The following is a 21,500-nucleotide window of genomic DNA, read 5'->3' on the forward strand; positions in this document are numbered from 1 at the left end:
GTGACACAGCCAGAGGGTCCATGATGTTTTAACTGAGTGGATTAAAAACCAGGTTTAATCAAAACCTCAATTAAAAAATATATTCTCCTATAAATAATGCCAAAACTGAATATCTCTAATAAATAGACACAATACTACTGTACACATTTCTATCATGTTTGATTTTACAGTTAAAGGATTCCTTGGATACAAAGTACATTTTTTATTAGCTCGATCATAATAAAACATCTGGAATAATCCAGTGTGACAGAAGTGGCCGCGTCCCAAATCACTTACTTCCCTAATAACTAGTTTATAGTTTTAATTAACAGTTACAGTAGGTTGTTTAGTGAAGTTATGGACGTAGAGTAAGTACAGCGACATGACGTGTCCCAAATCCTAAACTGTTTACTGCTCATCCGCGAAATGGCGGCGTCTGTAGCCTGTGGTAATTTTGCGGTTTTGAACACAGCCAATGACATCACCAGTTTCGGAAGGACGGGTCACGTGACGCGACCGTTCACCTGAAGAGCAGGTAGTAGCAAGCAGGTGTGTTTAGCCGTAAAGGTAAGTGCTTTGTTTTTGTTGTAGTTGTTGTTGTTGTTGTTGTTAATAAACACAGCGTTCTCGGTTTAAATGTAAGCAGTGAGGAGATGGTTGACATCCAGAGATATATATTATCGTCTGTAATCTTTTCTCTGACGGATTTTGTCACACTGTTGCTTTCCCGGTAGTTTCACATTCGCTACAAGACACAGAAATGTCGTGACTTAAGCTATTATTTCCTTTTTAGTCGATAATACCTAAGCAGAAAAACACTTCTGTACTACAGAAGCCACTCAAATCAGGGGTTCTGTCTGCACTCTTAAATCATGTACTTTGTCCTTTTCCTTTGTTCAGGGATCCAAGACTAAAAAAGCAGAACTCATGTCATCAGCGTACAGGTCAGCGGCGCGTTTTGATCATATCCGAGACGTCCCGCACTATGACCAGGTGCCATTTGGGTCCCTACCTCGGGAACAGGACTTCCCATACCCCCTTGGTGGTGTGGTGCCGGCCATCAGCGCCGATCCCTTACCACCTCCCCCTCTTCCGTTCGACCCGCCAGTGGGTCCAGACTCCTACCCGAACGATGCCGAGGACCAACCGGACGAAGCCATGGACATCAAACCGGTGCGCCGTTTCATCCCTGACTCTGTGAAGAACTTCTTCCGTGGAGGCAGTTTCCGGAGCAGCAAAACCCAGTCATTTCCGCCACCTCCATCTGAAATCGTGAACAGCACTACCGAGGGGGTGCCATGCTCTCCTCCGCATTCTCGGCCACCTTCACCCAACGCCCCCAGCTCCTTCAATGACCCGTACGGAGGCTCCGGAGGCAGCTACACCTCACGTAAGGAGCAGGCAGCACTGCTTGGTGAGCCGATCGAATCGGTATCAGGCCAGTCAGCTCGCACGGCCATGACGTACAGCGAGAAAGTGGAGGAGTACCACATGCGCTACGCCTATATGAAGTCATGGGCGGGCTTGTTGCGCATCCTTGGCTGCGCCGAACTCCTCTTGGGTGCTGCTGTCTTTGCGTGTGTCTGTGCCTACGTGCACAAGGATAACGAGTGGTATAACATGTTTGGCTACAGTCAGCAGACCGGCATTGGAGGCAGTTATGCAGGAGCCATGGGGGGGATGTACGGCAACTACGGTTACAACTACAGGGGACCCAAGACACCTTTCATCCTGGTGGTGGCCGGATTGGCCTGGATTGTCACAGTTATCCTGCTCGTCCTGGGGATGACCATGTACTACCGCACCATCTTGCTGGACTCCAGCTGGTGGCCAGTGACGGAGTGTATAATAAACGTAGTGCTAGGGGTGCTTTATTTGTCAGCAGCTATAGTATACGTGAATGATACGGTACGCGGTGGCCTCTGCTACTCCCCGTTTTTCAACAGCGGCCCCAGTGCTGCCTTTTGTCGCACTGAAGCTGGACAGACGGCCGCCATCATCTTCCTTTTCCTCACCATGCTGCTGTACCTGGTGGGGGCTGGAGTGTGTCTCAAACTGTGGAGGCACGAAAAGGCAAGACTACGACGAGAGGCCCTGGCACAAGAGGTAAGCCGTGTGGGGAAATACCTTAACGTAAATAGAGTATATTTAGGAACCTTCCGGGCTCGCTGTGTATAATTCTAATACTTTAATCGAATATTGGTGTATCCCAAATAAAACCCAGGGAAATTTACCCAGTTGTGTCAAATGAGCTTCTCAAGCATTATTCAGGTGATGGATGAATTTAAGAAGTCATCTGATATTTCATGATTTGTTTATCTTCTTCTGTTTAGATGAAGACTGTCGCATCGTCACCGCTGACCATGGTAAATACTTTCATGACCTAGAAGTTGTTTGGATTCACATTTATAATTAAAACGGCTGGTCTTAATGGCACTAATCAACCTTATCCCCAGATTGGACCCGGATCCAGTGTATCAGGACCGATTTATAAACCTCAAAAAATGGCTTCTCCTGACAGTGTGGATGATACTGCAACTGTTCCACCGGCTATGATGGAGCCGGAGTACCTGAGGGGGCACATACCGGCGGGACACATCCCTAAACCGGTGGTCATTGCAGATTATGTGGCGTGAGTTCATTCGCAAAACCTAAATACCATATGGACAAATGACTTGTAGAAAGATGAATGGATAGATATATGGATGGATGTATTAATGATGAATATATTGATGAATGTTGGTTATGAGTGGGTAAATAGATGGAGGTTTTGATGATGGATGGAGGTATTTGTTGTTGATGAATGCATGAGTTGATGTATTGAGGATGGACTGATGATGGATGGATAGATGAAGATTCCCTCTGAAAGAAATGACAGTACTTATTACTAAGGATGCGGTTTTCATACTTGTTGATACCGATACTGATACCGAAATTACGTGACATCACGGAACATATAGCTCTGTTTATGTTTCCATGGTTTAAATAGTGGCCAGTTTAAAAAGTGTGTATTCATGCACATAGGCTACTAGTCTCAGTCTTTAGAATGTTAGCGAGTTGAATTGAAATGAAGTGTATTAGCTAGCTATACTACTTGGCTTGCAGTGGAGAAGAGTGGGTTTTGTTCCACTTCAGAAAAGTTCTTCTGTATAGCTGTAAGTAAGGTACATTTTTTTTTCATTGCATTGTTGTCAATGATCAGTACCAGTTGATTGTCAAGAACAACTTACTGGGTAAGGGCTGTTATTTTCACTCACCTAGCCTTGTCTGTAGACATTTATTCACACCTAGCCAGTGTTTGCTGCAGCATTGGTAGCTACTGTAGCATCTTAGGCCATCTGTTCATTAACTAGGCTTATGTCATATAGCATCATCAAAAGTTGGTCAAATTGGAGCCCTTTTTACAAGTACTGATGAATGTGTTGAACCTGATACCTAGTACTAGCATGGATATGGATTCATTCCTAATTATTACATGTTGCACTTTTATGATCTTGTCTCAGATCTCCTCCAAGTGAGTGTGTAGAATTGGAGATCGTTTCACCATGCATGTTGATGTGACTTTTCCTGCAGGAAGTACCCCACCATCCGCACCGATGAGGAGAGGGACCAGTACAGGGCTGTGTTTAACGATCAATACGCAGAGTATAAGGAGCTCCACGCTGAGGTTCAGGTGCTGGCCAAGAAGTTTGAAGAGATGGACAATCTGATCAAGAGCCTGCCGTCTCAGCCGTCCAGTCAAATGGTAATGTCTTTGAATTAACTGAAAAAAAAACCCTTAGATCCTAAGACTTTGATTAGTGCTTGGATTGATTAGTGGCAGCATGGATCGAAACATGGTTTAAAATTGTTGGTTATTAGTTTAGGCTCAAGTCTACGATACCCTATTCCTGTTATGGTCATAGATTATTAACCTCAACCAAATTTCAAAAAGTCTATGTTGGATTCTGTTGAATTCTGGATTCTGATTGGTCAGAAGGTGTTGATTAATTTTCTATAACAGCAGCTCTGCAAGTAGTACAGCTGCAAATCACAGGTTTATATCAGTGCACTTGTTTCTATGGTTACAGGGACTTGTACAGCAGATGCTGCTTATAAACAGATTTTTAAAAAATGGTGTAACTGTTAATATGGTGATGTTTTCTGTATGGCGACTTTATTCAACATTTATGTAAGGAGTCTCCAATGTCAGATTCGGAGGTAAAGCTGTATGTTTTCCAAAATCTTCAGGACAGAGGAGTTTATGCTTTTTTTTGCGTTTTCTCTGTAACGTGACAAGCTGTGATTTTCTTTAATAAATAGAAAAATTGTAATCGTTGGCAGGTTGCAGTTATAGAAACAGTCAACTTCAGTGTGGTAAGAGTAATTTTATTTTCCTGTAGCAGCTCTCTGCCTGGTTTGTGGTTATCAAGGCAGAGAAAGAGACCCCTGATCTGATCTGAGATCAGCCACAGGCTGTGAACATCACATTCATTCATGACCTCAAAGGCAAACAAACTGATCTCAGGTCATCGAGTGCCCTTATAAATATGGGCCACTGTTTTTCATAAACAACAAGCACTTCCTTGATCTGCATGAGAGATTTTTTAGCTTGAGCGCTAGTCAGGTCGTGCTTAATGTCTGCGTGTGCTTAATTTAGTGACCTTTCTTTAAATCCTACAGGAACAAGAGCGGATCGCCCAAATCATGCAGGAGTACCAGAGGAAAAAGAACGTAAGTGAGGCTTCAGCCTTCCTAATTTTTACAGTTACTGTTTGAGAGAATATTCAGAGTGGGGTGTGTTCAGATGCCCGTGTGACTGTTATAGGTAGAGTAATATTTTGAATTATTAGAAGAAACATAAGCTTTAGGCTATGGAGATCTCACTACTTTAGCTACTGGGTTTTGTTATGCTTTACACTCTGAACCCTGTCTGATTATTACCACTTGTATTCAGTCTGAATTTGGCTCGGATTACAGTCAGGATTAAATTTTCCATTCTATCTATTTTGGAAAACTGGCGCCAAGTATCAGGAACTCACACGGTGCATAGAAACCCGGAATTTGACTACTTGTTCCACAAAACAATTTTTGTAATGATGTCTCTAGATATGTATTACTCATTTTACGTACGTGTGTGTGTGTGTGTGTGTGTGTGCGCACTTACAGGACCCCACGTTCCTAGAGAAGAAGGAGCGATGCGAGTACCTGAAGAGCAAACTCTCACACATCAAGCAGAAGATCCAAGAATATGACAAAGTGATGGACTGGAACGACGGCTACAGTTCAAACGCGTGACATCATCACTCTGCTGTCTGACCTCATCACTAACCCAAAGTGCTGACAGCGTTAATGTGTGTGATACGAGGTTTAAGTCTGATATCTGATGCTTCACTTCTCTGTAAAATAAACACTAGTGCTGTTTATGAAGTTATCTATAATGCCATATTGCTTTATGAAGAGACGGATGAAAAAGTTTTTTGTTTGAAGGAAAAAGTGGTTCAATTATAAATCATTTTTATTATATGTAACTAGACATGTGCCAAAAAGACTGTCCTTGTTCTGACTTCGTAGGCAGCCTCCCGGAGTGGAAAAGGATATTTAAATGTGTCCACAGCAACAGCGTTCCTGCTCGTTCACATAAGCAAAATTATAACTTCAACTAGCTCCACTTACAGGAAGGATTTTTAAACTTTCACACGTAAAAAAGATGTGATATTTGTTATTGTTAATGTTATTTTCACATTTGATATTTTTTTCCATGTTTTTATATCATTTCACGTGATCCCCACCTGCCAGGGAAAAAAAAAAAAAAACAACTTATACACTAACCTTACACTTTGAGAAAAAAATAAAAATCCTCAAAATTTTTTTCTTAAAAGTGTATGGTTACTGTGATGGGCGTGGCTTAGTGTCAACTTTTCTCTCATCTGCATTTATATAAAATTCATCAAATTCACTGTGCCTTGTTAGAACGTTTAGGAAATTTGTGTGAGATTGTGTTTTTTGTTAGATACCGGTTATTAAAATGTGAACTCTTGTAATTGTTTGTGTTTAACAGAAGATCTGTGCAATGTGTGAAGATGTTTTAAACTCAGTTTTAAAGTCATAGCCAATGTTTCTACAGAATAACTGCGTATGCACTGCTGCATGTTATTGCTTTATGAAATAGACTGTATGTAGATTATTTTAGATGAGCCAAAATGCACAGGAATTTTTTTTTTTTTTCCCAAGCTGGCTGCACCATCTGTGATTTTTTTTTTTTTTACCATAATGTAACGTGTTCGCACTGAGGTGATTAGAGGTTTAGCAAAAAAAAAAATGTTTTGTACACTTTTATATCAGGAGAGTAAAAAAGAGAATTCGCGTTGATGTGTTGTCTTTTTTTTTTTTTAATTGTATGTTACTTTGTTATCGTACCTAAGTCTTACGTATTATTATTATTATTATTATTATTATTATTATTATTATTATTATTGTTGTTGTTGTTGTCTATACATGAGTTTTTATTTCACCTCATACTTTGGACTTTGACTTCCTACATTTCAAAAGAAACTACTTTCTCCTCAGGACATTTTCAAACATCACAGCATTTTGTACGGTAACATTTTAGCATCAGATGATTCAACGATCTCAATTCCTAACAAACCTAAACGGCAAGAATGAGAGCCATTGCTGTAATCTCTCCTGGAGGACATTATAAAAAAAAGCTTAATGTACCAAAACCATGACCAAGTGCCACCAAATGTCTCACACACTTACCTTGTCGTGAACAATATCCACTGTCTAAAGGACAAAATAGAGGTCATTTTCAGCACTATAAGAAACAACTCAACACGGTTTAATGTTTAACAGCAGCCTAGATCAAACTCATTTCTCTCACACTTTAATCATCATAACTACTGTCTACTATTAAAAGAATAATCCCAATAACTAAATATAAAACACAGTTTTACCTGGAAACAAATTTTCAATAGTTATGATCAATAAACTGAGATTTTTCTTTAATGCATTAAGCCAAGTTTCTATGGAGATGATGTGAAAATGTTCCCTTGTAGTGCTTAAAATGAAACTTATTATTATTATTCTTTTAGTGGTTCAACTTTAACTCTAAGAAAAACACACATTTAACTATTAATCTCGGGCAACACACAGGAAATTTGCAAGATGCAGCTTCCTGCTTTGGAAGCTGCATCATGCAAATTTCTTGAAGAAATCCTTTTCTTTTCTTCATGGGAAGAAGAAAAGCATGTTAACAGAAGTTTTAATAGGGGTGAATATTTTTTCATAAGATGTAACAGATGACTCGTGGGAAAGGAAGTTTCAAGCATGAGGTGTTAAATGGATTAGTGAAAAAAAAAACAATTATTAATAATACAAATACAATAAAATATTTCCATGATTATCTTTCAAGGTTTTAAGTGATTTATCTCAAATCTGCACATGCTTTGAAAGAAAAATGTCTTTTACCTTTAATTTATGTATATATTAGTGAATGTGATATAAGAGGGACACAAATGGCACCCTGATCCTCCAATCACCTGATAGAAGTAATGGATTTAATTTCTTTTACAGTGTATTATTTTGTACATTGTGTAGCGTTACACACTTAATCCATTTGTTCAGCAGTTTTTAAAAATGAACTCTTTCATGCATAAATTATTTTTTAAAAATCCAGACTATTTCAACTCAAAATTGCATGTCATATAAATTTGGATGTTTAGGAAGGCAATGTGCCGAAGTTATCAATAAAAAGAGATAAAAAAAACATTATATGTGGGGGAAAAAAATCATTTGTTAACATTCAGGTCTAAAAGATTTAACTTTGGTGATCAGAATGATAAAATATAGCAATGTTCTGACAATATCTGTGGGATTACTGCATGATACAGCTGATTTCCAAGATTAAAATAAATAAGTAAATAAATCTATCATTTTAAAAGCCTATAGTTGGTTATATATGCATTTAATTTGGGATTTTGTGTAGAATGGTGTGTAAGGATATAGCAGAGACACTGAGAATGACAAATAATCTAGAAAGGCAACAGAAATCAGAAAAATATTAAATGTTAAAATGTTAAATGGTCTCAAGTGATTTGGAGGAGTTTTATTTTTCATATTTTCCTAAAAACAGAGTGGCCACTCTGCATGAAAGGGTTCATTTCATATGCAGCTATCATTTTCCCTTATCACTTGCCTTATAATTTCCCTTAAAACAACATGCCTTCATTTTTTTCAGCAGCACACTCATGCTTTCAGTGCATGATGTGTTGTGATGTATGGGGAATGCCATAGTTGTGATGAAGGAATTCGAGATGTGAGTGTTGACTGGTCTGACGGGTTTGTAGACGCCAGTTTCACCTTACTACCTCTAGCAAGTTTCAAGGAGAGAGAGTAGCTCCCAGCATACAGTGCTCCTGATACCTAATTTAGCAGTTTTAGAATGATTTTGAGTTTGTACTCTCAGTGTTGATCAGAAATGAAACTGTGGTCTTGTCTGATGATATATCTGTGGTCTGATGATATAACCACATTGTGTCCTGATCAAATTAAAACACAGACCTGCACTAAACTAAAGATTACTAAACTGTTTCGTTCCTTGTAGCTGGAGCGGTACCTTAAATATGTATCTTTCACCTGGAAATGTGGACGTAGTGCATGTACTGAATATCATTAGACTTACTAATTACCTTACCTATTAGAGCTTTAAAGGTATATGACCACACTAAGTGTACAAAAGGTCTGCCTACTCAAAGACAAGGAAGAGTACAGGGGAAATGTGTGTGTGTGTGTGTGTGTGTGTGTGGGTGTGGGTGTGGGTATGGGTGTGTGGCAAATGGTCATGAAAATAAGAGAAAGTGCATTAGTTACTGCATTAGTTACACCGTAAGCAAGAGGCCTATCTGACAATATCTACCACCTGGAACATCAGATACCTGAAAAAACACCGGACAGGCCGTAAAAAAGGGCTTGTGTCTTCTATCATTAAGCACAAATGACCCAAATAATCTTATACATGGAAATTAAAAGTATTGTCACAACACATTTACATGATAGAAAACAACAGATCATGATGTAGAAAAAAAAGGATAAAAAATGACACCAAGGAAGTAATGCTTAGTGTTCACTGCCATTTTGACCATGACGTCCGGTGCCTGGAAAATTCCACCTTAGGTGACCATTTCACTGCACACTTCCTAATTAAATTACATTTATTATATTTATAAATTACATTTATCCATTTTTTCTAAGCACTTTGTCCTGGTCAGGGTTGAGGAGAAAGCAGATCCAATCCTGGGAATACTGGGGGTGAGACAGGAATACTGTGCGGAATTGAGACGCCAGGCTGTCGCAGTGTACACACACACACACACACACACACACACGCGCGCACATCTAGGGGCAATTTAGCATAGCAGTGGGCATGTTTTTTGACTGTGGGAGGAAACCAGAGAATGCAGAGGAAACCCACACAGACAGAAACTCGAGCTCAGGATCCTCTGCATAAAAAGGTTTTAAATTAGTAATTATTCACACTAGAATGTATTACACTTTCAGAAAAGAAAAAATAAATCATTTCAGTGTTAATCCTGACATGTTTACAGATACGGACCTGAAAATTAGACCAATACATGAGAAAATAACTTAAAATGTGTGGAAAAATAGGCATCATATGTGTGTTTTTTGTAAGTTTATAAAATTAGGTTAAGTGTATTCATGTGTAAAAAAAAATTGGGGGACTGGGTGTTGGGGGGGGGGGGGGGGGTTACTAACGAAATGCGCATGCGCAGTAGTACATTTGTGCCCTCGGGGCTTTGAGGAGAGATGCGGCTGATACTAAAGGGCGTGGCCTGAGCTGTGTACCTGTTGCACACTGCTCACCTGTCTCACAGCAGGCACGAGAGAGAGAGAGAGAGAGAGAGAGACACACACACACACACACACACACATATATATATGTATATACACACACACATACACACAGCGTCTGGAGCGCAGGTGAGCAGGTGAGTAATCGCTTTGTGTTGCTCTGGCTTGACTTTCTGATTAATCTAAAGTAATTACACATTTTTTCTCTAAATTGTAGATAAGATGTAATGTAAATGTAAATTGTACATGAGGCGCGTGATGAATAAATAGATGCGTCTCGTGCGTCTTTATTTCTACTATACCTATATTAAGGCACGCGATTGCTCTTCGTCTCCTTATTTTTCTCATCTTCTCTTCCCCAAAGTCTGTTTCTGAGCACCTGAGCACATGAATTAGTCGTTTCTTTCGTGATCTTATTCCCTTAAACACCATTAAAGCAGCATCCGCATTCTCTACACCATGTCGCAAGACTGAAATCACCATCAACATCTATGCAAAACTCTGCGGTTGGGAACGTAAAGGTCTGTCAAGGGCAGTGTCCTTGCTAAATACATCACTTCCGGTCTTAATTGTAGCCTCAGGTTCAAATAGTGTTAAAGGTAAACTTGGGTGTTGTTTTGTTTGTTGCCTGAAATAAAAAAAAAGTTGTTTTTTTTGTAACAGAGTTACAAACATCCACCAGAAGACACCATCATGCCTTCACATAAACACAGCAGCAGCAGTAAGCGGACGTAAGTTGAATATATAAATAGATTTGTGATTCAGGAATCATATAGGTAGGAGACTTGATTCATATAAGTGATTCGTTTTCTAATTCTTTAGTCCTCATCGAATGTCACACCACACGTTCTCACACTACCCCGACGAACAACTGCTCCACTTCTACCGCTGGACGTCTCCGCCCGGCGTGATGAAGATCCTCAGCATCATTATCATCATCATGTGCGTGGCGGTGTTTGCGTGCGTGGCGTCCACGCTGGCGTGGGACTACGACATGGATGGCATGGGACTCGGGAGCCTCGGTATGGGCATGGGAGGCTCCTACGGAACAGGGTACAACTACGGGTCGAACATGTATGGAGGCGGCATCGGAAGCGGGTCGTATGGCTACGGAGGGGGCTACAATGGGGGCTACGGCGGCTACTACATGGACCCTACGACGGGCAAGGGCTTCATCATCGCCATCTCTGCCATCACCTTCTTCACCGTGCTCGTCATCTTTATCCTTGTGGTTTCAAGGCAGAACACAACCAAGTCTTCCAGGTTCTACCTGGCGACTATCATCATCTGTGCGATCCTGGCCTTGCTCATGCTCATCGCCAGCGTGGTGTACCTGGTGGCCGTCAACCCCATGGCACAGGGCAGTGGATCCATGATGTACAACATGATCTGGCAGCTGTGTGCCCAGTACCAGAACCAACCACAGACATCAGGCCTCTTTATCAACCAGTACATGTACCGCTATTGTGTGGTGGAACCTCAGGAGGTGAGCAGTTGACTTTCGGGGGAAAAACGCATACTATAAGTCATGATTAAAGGCATATTATTCACTTTGTGTCTACTTTCTTGCTTCTTCCAGGCCATTGCTATCGTTTTGGGATTCCTGGTGGGCATAGGGCTCATCATTCTGATGGTGTTTGCCATCAGAACCCGTTCCCAGATGAACCGCTATGGGAGACACCGCGTGCTCTGGGAAGAACCCCGTTCTTTGAACGACGGCTTTTCTCATGGCGTCGAAAAATGGGTGAGTGGAACGCAATGGGTTTGCCGCGCATTTGATCTTTCGCACTTAATAGCTGTACCAAATCAGATTAAAGAAAAGGCATCATGGGTACATTTCTGGGTGTGTCCAAGAAAACTAATGACTTGCTTACTGTATCTTAACTTACAATCTGTGAAAGCAGCTATTGTCTGAAGAAAGTAAAGTTAAAATGACGTAACCTTGTTAAACAGTAAACCCATTGCACCGAGAGAAGGTGGTCCTCTGACTTCCTTCTTCTTTTAAATTCTTCTCATATTTACATTAGACAGAGGCAGGACTTGGCCTGAGAGAATTTTCATGTTAGTGAAAGCTGTGGCAGTTTCGTCCTCTTTTTGTGTCCTGGTATCTGCAGATAGTAACCGGAGGAACTGGTTCTACTAGAGCTTAGTGTTCCTTCATATTGTTTACCGTCCAGAAAGAGAGAGAGAGAGAGAGCTGATGAAAACAAAGAAAAAAATCAACAGTGCTTCAAAGCAGCACATGACATGATATCTTAAGAACAGGAACGGGTGTTACATATTTAGTTGTTGTGCTGATGTTGAAAATAATCAGCTTGCTTGAAGGATGTTTTGATAGTATCTGAAGGCTATTCCCTAAAATGAAATATCCTCCGTTCTTTCTGCTAACCGGACCCTGTTTAGTAAACAGACTAAACCCGGGTCACTGGGCACTCGGAGCCAGGGGTGTGGGAGGGTTGTAATCTGTTTAATCTCTGTTCTCAGGTGACTGACGTGTCCGGGGAGCCAGAGGCCTACGTGAACGGCCACAACGATCATATCAGTTCGCGGAATTATCTTGACCAGACCATGGACACGGGGAAACCGCTCTATCTGCCCGGGTGAGTGTGCACGCCCATTAGACTGAACATAGCCCCGAGTTTAGGTAGAGGATTGGTGGAGGAGCGAGCTGAAAAAGCGTAAAAAAGATACGAGTTTCCTCCATTTTCTCCCCAAGTTCTTGCCAGTTCCCACCCACTAGCTAGCTTGGGTGCAATATTCTTGAACAATATTTAAACATAAAAATAGCATTTACTAATTACCACTTTTGGAGCGAGATCTTACCTAACCAGGGAAAGAAGCATTGAGGGGGGTCTGGGGACATTGCATTCATTCTTTTTTTCATTTCGAAATGAAAAAAAAAAAAAAAAATCCATAAAATCATTTTTAAAAATTAAAACATTGACTCGTTTTTAATTGTTTCTAGTCCAGAAATCAACACTCATGAATCCAAATCTGAAAAAATGCCACTGCAGTAAATGTCAACGTCAACCTGGAAATACAAGTACTATTCTACAGACTATTCTCAGGTTAAGATGCATACTCTGGATCCTTATTCTATTCTGAGAAATAAAAATATGATAAAAATGGAATTGAGATGTGCAGAAATACATTTTGGGTAATTAAAATATTCTTAAATTGCAGCACCACCATGTTGTCCTCTTTTACTGTCCCTCTCTAGTTATTTTAAAAAAGAACGACCTCACAGATGCTCACGATTGGCTTGTGTCACTGTGATTGACAGGGGAGAGAGAATATGCCCCTCCCACCCTGAGAGCACAGACAATTTCGCTGGACTCCGGGCCACTCAGGAGCCCAGTAAAAATACAAAACGAAAAGCTAATGAACTAATGTACAAACACACGGATCCAGGGGTCCCAACTATGTATAATTATATATTTAATCATTTCACAATGTTTCAGTCATCAAACTTTGCACTTTTAATCGTTACATGTTTTTAAGCTGCTCTAAAACATGACACTGACCAGAATTTTGAATAGATACACAAACGTGATTCATTTATCCTTAAAAAGGTAATCCACCAAAAAGTAACTGTCTGCATGCCTCGGAGGATTTGGATCTGTTAACAATGGGCCTGAGGGAAGCAGTGGAATATTGAGAGCGTTCAGAGCTTTTGTTCATTCTTAAAACTTGTATATCCTGCTCCACAGGAAGCGAGCTCGGTGACCCAATAGAAACTGGTGTTTCAAATCTTAATTAAAGGTTTAAGCTATTTAATTATTTTTGTCTCTCTTAAAGTTAATGAGACAAAAAGCGCAGGTCATCATGTTAGCGAGAAACCGTAAAGTGTAAACACATCTGTTCTGAAGACTTTACTGCGGTGGAAAACCTACTGTCTCTTACAAAGCGCTGACACTGGAGACTCCTTCCGTAAATGTTAGATAACTTGGGATTGAACAAGGGATTGACTTAATTTAGGATTGAACAAGGACTCAATCGAGCACTCATCTGTGCAATTGGATTTTGGACTTTCTGACGAGCAGACCCTAAGTGGTGACAGTGACCGCATCTCTGAACCCAGGAGCTCCACAGGGATGCAATCTCTGCCTCCTCCTGTACTCCCTGTTCACTCATGACTGTGTCGCCAAGCACAGCTCCAATATCATTTTCAGGTCTGCTGATACCATCCATGGATGGAGATGAGATGATTATATATCAGTGGGGCTGCTGTAGAAAGACTTAGGAGTATCAGTTTCCTCGGTGTGCACCTCACCAACGACCTGACCTTCTCCCTTCACACTGAGACAGTGGTGAAATCTGCTCGTCAGCGACTCTACTTCCTGCGGAGGCTCAGAAAGTTTGGTCTCCTTCCCAAACTTCCTGACGAACTTCTACAAATGGACCATAGAGAGCATCCTGACTGGGTGCATGACTGTCTGATTTGGAGCTGAACTCATTATTGGCAACAAACTCCCAGCCTTACAGGACATCTTCCATGTAAAATGTCTGAGGAAGTAATCACCCAGCACACGGACTGTTTACCAGACTGCCATCAGGCAGAAGGTATCTCCGCATTCAGTCCAGAACCAGCTGGCTGAAGGACAGTTTCTACCTGCAGGCCATCAGGATCCTGAATAAACTCTAATCCAGACATTACTCCTTCTTCCTCTCTGTCACTCAAGCCTCCACTACCTCCCACACACTGGTGTCCACACTGATAGCTCAAGGGCACTCATGGACAATCTCTTCACATTGTACTACAGCTGCACACAGCTACTATTTATTTTACTACGTTTTGCACTCCTGTGTACTACGACTGCACTATAGTTAGGATCCGCACTATACTTACATACTAACTAGGCTAATATATACTACTACTACATACTAACTACTAATAAATTCTGCATATTTTGTATATATACTGTATTTCTAAATAATCTCTTTCCCCCTTTCCTCGCTCCTCCCCCGTTATCTTCGGATTTCTATTTTTTTGCACAGCTGTAGACTACCCGAGCCTCACAGCAATCATTTCACTGTACAATTGTCACTGACATTTTGTGCACATGACCAATAAACTTGAACCTAAACTAAAATAAACATCTCCTTACAGAAAACCTCACTATATCAACGATTATACATTCTTCTCTGTTAAATAACAGCACATTATTTAAAAATCTGTTTAGTCTCAGATCAAATTAGTCTTCGATTATGTGGAGCATCCGCCCTACAAGTGAATGAGCTGTTACTATAGAAACGATAAACAGAAAATATAAACCTGTGATTTGCAGCTGCACAACCTTCAGAGCTGCTGTTATAGAAAATGAATCAACATCTTCTGACCAATCAGCATCCAGAATTCAACAGCGCTGTGGTTAATGTTAAAGAAGGTTGTGAGTAAAAATCCATCACTGTTCTCTTAAATGTGAGCTGATACGTGATTATAGTCATCGTAAGTGGATTATGACTCAGATGAATCAGATGCTAATTAAAGTTACTCAGCCGCACAGGATCTTCTTATAGACTCTGAAGGAAAAATACAAATATAAGAATGTTACACGACGAGTAGAAACAAACACTTTAGTCACCCTCACGTCAAATTAACTTAAAAGTGCTCATACATTACATTTTAGTCTCTATTCTGAATTAAAACCAAATGTCTCGATTAATTTAGCATTAAAGAATCACTATTTAAAATTCCTGAGTTCTAGGAAATTGGAGTGTCAGGATGCTAAAAACGTTGTCCTTATTGGTAAAACTCAAGATGGCCATCCAATAACATTTGACAACAAAACTTCTAGAAGAATTAATAGACCATATGTCATATTTTTTCATTTATTACAAACAAAATTGTTTTTTTCCCCTTATTTGTTTAATTTGAAAAATGCCATCTTGACTTCCTCTTTCTAGCCTGTGTGCTCGGTCATGTGACTAGCAAACAGCAAGAAGTATTTTTTTTAAAAATTGAATATTCATATTCCTAACCGGTTCAACAAGCTGTAAATAAACCAGGCAGATGAGTGAAAATCACAAAATTGTTGTTTTTGGATTTTATTTTTCTTTTTTCCTCTGGGAAACAGAGGCGTATTCCTGATCAATCATGTGACTAGCTGCCAGTCATTAGTTGTGTATTTGCAAGAAAAAATTTTTTTTGTGTCATTTGAAAATACTTGGCATTTTTGTTTCTCTGACCTCGTCTATTTGTGATCTCAGTCTGTTTGTGTGAATGTTTTATGTATGTTTTTTAACATTTCCGTGTTCTTTGTTGACAGTGACTCCGATACGACCAGCACGACGATCGTGTTGAAAAGCCGAACGAGAGACTATGACACAGGAGCAGAATCGGCGGATGAGCTGGACGATACTGACTACGACAGGCAAGAAGCTATAAAATGAACTTTACATTAATGAAAAAAAGCTGAAACTTCTTCATGTGCCAGTTCTAAGAACGAGAATTCGTACGATCTGGTTATAATTTATATTTAACTGCTTGTTCTCACTTACGTCATAGCAGCTATAAACAGTCGTTCCCTCACCAGACTCTCCTGAAGTTAGACAAAAGCTCAGCTTATCATGTTACAGAGAAACCGCAAAGCGTAAACAAGAGTATTGGTGGCTTTTGAAGTCGGGTTTCCATGGTGCGATTTTCATTCCGATCTGACTGTCAGAGATAAAAAATTGCTTGTCACCAAATCGATTAATCGCGAGCGATCACCTGCATAAGAGAACTGTTTTCTTTCTGCGGCTGATTGGTGGCAATTAAGCGGCGACTGATTTGGTGCCACCGTGACCAAAGACGGCTGACGACAAAGTTTTTTATTAAAGAAATTTTTTATTAAAACATCAGAGTGTGAGAGCTGCTACGATACTCATTTAAAAGCCACCAATAGGATGACGCCAAACACTCGGGACAGCTACAGAGATGGTGTAAACGTGAACGAAACGTGCTAATGGGCAGAAAACAAAGCTCATGAGATCCTGTTTTCTGCACCATTTCCGAATCACGCTGATTGATGATGATGTAAGCAGAACATAGTCGTTTTCTTTAATCGCGGGTCTATCGTTAGAGGCTCTTCATCGTAATCGGACGTGGAGAACACACATTATGACACAATTCGGTAGATATAAGTCTAAAACATACCAGAGCTCACAATAAGATTTTAATAAAAACTTTAACGATAATGCCAGAACTTTACCGTCATCTGTCTTTGTCATCTGTCCGCAGTGGCACTAAATTGGATGCCAGTAACAGGAATTCTTTTACAATTGTCTAGTGTAAAAATATAGAATATAAACTAGAAATTAAAGCTTAAATTAAAGTGACCCTGATCAAGCACTTGAAGGTGAATGAGTGATTCATGTTAATGAACGTGGCTTTTATTTGTCACGTGAGATTCAAACGGCACCCTATCAGTCAGTAAGGACGAGCAGTTTTAGGCCGAGCGATGTCGTAATCGTGTTTGAGAACCAGAACTAGACGGAATTGCTGAGTGAGGAAACATAAACAGTTCTCGGTGAAGTCTGTGTTTGTGTGTGTAATACAATAGTTCCCCGATGCGATGCTGTTTATAGCAGGCCGTGCTGCTGTAGCTGTTAGTCTTGTTCTTGATGTAGTGTGGGATAGTTCCATGTTTTCACATCCAAACCTGGATTTAAAGTCAGGACCATGCAGGCACCCGCACCGCTGTTAATTGTTTATTATTATTATTATTTTTTTTTGTGAGATGGGAACAATACTCTTCAGGCAGTGCAGAGACTTATTTTAATCCTAGTTTAGCCACAGACACCTTGTAAGAAACTCAGAAGCGACGAATCAGAACACGCCTTGGAGAAATCAGCACAATGACAACAATAAAACACAATGCAAAGATAGTAGCAAAAAAAAGCATAATCAAGCACTTGATTACAAAAAGGAGTAAATGGAATTAGTAGATACATTTAGATATCATTTTTTATTAATATTTTTAACCCTTTAATTAAATTTTTTTTTAAAACCTTTCCAAAAACATTGTTTACGCAGCCCAAAATCAAGCAACACTTATTTTCATGATCTCTTGATATATCATCCGTGTTGAATTTATAAACGTATGATGGCTCTCATCACATTAGACATTAAACAATCACATAATGAAGGTTTTTATGCTGTTGTCTGAATACAGTCTTTAAATTAGAGGTGCTATAGATAGCACAGGAACCGAAGCAGGGCGTATCCTTATCAAATCAACATCTCCATGACTTCAGCACTTTGCTGTGTGCACAGTTTATACACTAAATAAGGGACTGTATTAGATAAATTGTGTATGCTGCTTTACTAATAGATCAGTGCTGGTTTGGAGCTAGAGTTCGTTGGGAAAAGTTTGGAAACCACGGCACTGTTGGATTCTCGAATCTGATTGGCCGGGAGGTTTTAATTACCTCATAAATCTGACTCATAACTCTGAAGATTCTCTGCGGCGACACTGCAGCGAGTCTAATGACTTCTACATTGACATCATTGTGTGATTCTCTCTCTCTCTCTCTCTCTATCACAGTGAGTTCCCTCCGATCGTGAAAGAAAGCGAGAGAGTGGAATACAAGCGCGAGTTTGACCGCGACCTCATGGAGTACAAGCGTCTGCAGGCCGAGCTCGACGACATCAACACGGGCCTGGCTGAAGTGGACAGAGAGCTCGACGGCCTTCAAGAGGGAAGCCCACAATTCCTGGTGAGTGGAAACTAGAAATACAGCTCAAAAAATTATAAATCAGTAGTTCTGACTGCATAGTAACAGTGTGTCACTACTGAATACACACAGATCATTTCAATACTATTTAATTAAAGCATATTAATTAACCAATACAACGACTGGCTCTAGTCTCACTAGAGACTTAAACCGGCTGACAAAAGACAATTTTGCTTGTCATGGTCACTAAACGTACATGTTTTTTTGTAATTCATGCTAAATTTGACCACCTGAATGCAAAGTCGTATTTTAAAAGATATATTTAAAACTTTCACCTTTCACATCAATGAAGATGTCATTATCACGTCTTTTAAATGTCTTTGTGGTCACTGGATGTTTCAACCAGCTTCATTTGTTCAATCATTACATTTTTTTTAATCTGTCAATCAGGATGCCATGGAGGAATACTCACGACTGAAGAACTTGAAAAGGGTAAGAAACACTCATCCATATTTTTAATACAAGATAATACAAGATGATAGCGTTGCTGTTGTGTGTTTTAATAGAGTGAGCGTCAATTTTGCATTCGCTCAACTACAGGCAGATTTTGTGTTCAAATATTTACCTGAAAAAAGGTAAGGGACGTCCCCATGGACTGGGCAGATGTCATTTTTTGGTGTGCTGGATAACGTTGAGCAGAAGGATGTTCTGGTAACCTTGTCACAGTCTGGTCCTGTATGTTATAAATGATGTCACATTGCAACATTGCCAGGGCATTCAGCAGTGTAGATATTTGGTGCTGTGTTGGTCTTATGTTTCTGCAGTAGCAGGAAAACATGCTTAGAACGTCATATCTTGCACATAATAACATCCTTATAATCTTTGAAAAGGTGTTGTGGACATAATTCTGTTAGAAAGGGAGCACCATTAAACGTCTAACAGGTGCGTCTACAAGTACCAAGACAGTTCAGCTAAATGTTAAACGCCTGACAATAGTTGTCTACAATTACAATGTCCAATCATTTTTTAGCTTATACTACAAACATACCCATTCACCTCGTTCTTCAAGGGTTCTTTAAGAGTTCTTTGAATAATTAATGGTTCAAGCTTAGTACCCTTTCTAATAGGGACCCTCAATGTTACTGGGTTCTATGTGAAACCTTTCCTTCAGGAAGAGTCTAGTGCATGTTATTTTGCATGATCTCATCTGCAGATCTGATTCAGGAAGTCTTCCTCTGAGGTTATTTTGTTCCATCAATCCTGAGACTTGTCAACTCTCGTCCAGTGATGGAGCTCGGCCCAGATGTTGGCCCGGCAAAGCATTTCAGCATGGACCGACCCGAGTACATGAAAAATACTGCCATGAAAAAACAGGCTGTAGTTCAGTCTAGTCTAGTTTTTTAAACATGAATCTTCACAGCTTCTGTAGCAGAGACTAGCTGAAGGACTACAGACATTAGCTTAGAAAGGGAAGATTTTTCCACAGATGACTACTTTTATTTAGTTTCTCTTGTCTGATTAGAGAACTGGAGATATGGCTTGTTTAAAAAAAAAAAAAAAGTTGATGACAAAAACAGAAAGTTTCAAGATGATTGAACAGAGAAATGTGTGTTTATTCTCACTATCACTTCACTTTGAATTGTTTTATTTGTCAGCATAAAGTCATCGTTAATGGTTAAGCGTTAAAATTCAGTCATGTTTGTCGCTTATCCGTACATTTGTAAGTGAGGAATTTTATGTAGCTGGACATTTTTTAATTAATTAAAAATTATAGTTCCATAGTTGTCTTTAATTGTTGTCTCATGATTTCTCACATTGTGTCTCTTCCAGTCGTCAGAATACCAAATGAAGAAGAAGAGAAGCAAACAGCTGAAAGCCAAACTCGCGCTGCTCAAGAGGAGGGTGAACGATTATGACCGGAGACCATGAGCAACTCGGACACCTTGCGATTTTATTTCCTTGTGTAGCTTTCCATGCTTTGCGTGTCGTCCCTGTTTGGGCTTCTCAGCTTATTTTGACATTGTTGCTTTTGAGCCATTACAAACACAATAAGCTTTTTTTTTTTTTTTTTTTTTTTTTTTTGCTCATCTGGTTTTATCATACATATTTTGTACTTCTGTTGTAACATTTGCTCTTTTTTTTTTTTTTTTTTAAATTTTATTTTGGTGGCTCTCTGCTGTATGATAACCCGTAATGGGATAAATGTGAAACCAAAGCAGGATGCAGATTGTCCTTTGCCTTAAAGTTCAGCATCCTGCTGTTTTATCAGGACATGTGTACTGTGCCTCTTCTGTATACTTTGTTTTTAAATAAATATGAATTAATTTTTGGGATCACACTCAGGTCGAGAGCTGCAGCACTGAACCCCACTGTCCAGCGTGACCATTCAAGGACCAGAAGAATAAATGTGCAGAAAATTCCAGCCTTTCCTGTAACTAGGACATTAAACCCAGGAAGCACTTTAAAATTATGACCAATTTAATCATCTACAAATACGAAGTATCTCATATCTGTATATATGGAAAGGAATAAAATCTTCTGACATTTAAAACCCTGAAGATGTTTTTTTTAAATTGTATTTTATTTGAGTTCTTGATTGTAAATGATGTCTCTTTTCTTTTTGATTATATTATTGATATGCTGTAATATTGAATTATTATATAATATTATATTATTCTGTTTTCTCATTTAATACATACTTTTCCTACAGCATTTGTGGGCAAGTGTAATTTTACTTCATTTATTTTTTAATGCAGGTTTGTGACAAGTTTGGTATTATGCATTTTTTTTTTGTTCTGTATTCTGCCTCAGTCTTTAGACAATTCTTTTGCATGTGCATTCTGTATTGAACGAATTATTACTAATGTATTATTTTCTTTTTTTTCACACGTTATGAAGGTTGGAGCTTGTATTTTGTCATTTTTGTTCTATAATGAAGTGTATTAAAAAAAGGAAAAAAAAAAAAGTTTAATGAGCTGAATAAAGAATATGATGGACACAAACCCGGAACCGAA

General features: G+C 39.5%; 2 protein-coding genes across 3 annotated transcripts; both read left to right on the plus strand.

Moving 5' to 3' along the window:
* The first annotated feature begins 95 nt into the window (after nucleotides 1–95).
* On the plus strand, nucleotides 96–5,749 carry marveld2b (MARVEL domain containing 2b). The gene is made up of 7 exons (XM_026939598.3): nucleotides 96–546; nucleotides 880–2,085; nucleotides 2,313–2,345; nucleotides 2,436–2,611; nucleotides 3,553–3,724; nucleotides 4,642–4,692; nucleotides 5,128–5,749. The coding sequence occupies exons 2-7, from the start codon at nucleotides 907–909 to the stop codon at nucleotides 5,254–5,256; spliced, it is 1,740 nt and encodes a 579-aa protein (XP_026795399.1). The 5' UTR covers nucleotides 96–546; nucleotides 880–906; the 3' UTR covers nucleotides 5,257–5,749.
* Nucleotides 5,750–9,398: 3,649 nt separating this feature from the next.
* On the plus strand, nucleotides 9,399–21,500 carry oclnb (occludin b). 2 transcript variants are annotated; one of them, XM_034299257.2, is made up of 9 exons: nucleotides 9,399–9,470; nucleotides 10,492–10,559; nucleotides 10,651–11,314; nucleotides 11,408–11,572; nucleotides 12,313–12,428; nucleotides 16,098–16,202; nucleotides 18,357–18,528; nucleotides 18,937–18,978; nucleotides 20,317–21,500. In XM_034299257.2, exons 1-9 carry the CDS (start codon nucleotides 9,414–9,416, stop codon nucleotides 20,413–20,415), a joined length of 1,488 nt encoding a protein of 495 aa, XP_034155148.1. In that variant the 5' UTR covers nucleotides 9,399–9,413; the 3' UTR covers nucleotides 20,416–21,500. The 2 variants fall into 2 exon arrangements, with proteins under 2 accessions (XP_034155148.1, XP_034155149.1); XM_034299258.2 differs by lacking the exon at nucleotides 9,399–9,470 and adding an exon at nucleotides 10,044–10,349.

The sequence above is a fragment of the Pangasianodon hypophthalmus genome, chromosome 24 (assembly GCF_027358585.1).
Source record: "Pangasianodon hypophthalmus isolate fPanHyp1 chromosome 24, fPanHyp1.pri, whole genome shotgun sequence".
In the NCBI taxonomy this organism is placed as follows: Eukaryota; Metazoa; Chordata; class Actinopteri; order Siluriformes; family Pangasiidae; genus Pangasianodon; species Pangasianodon hypophthalmus.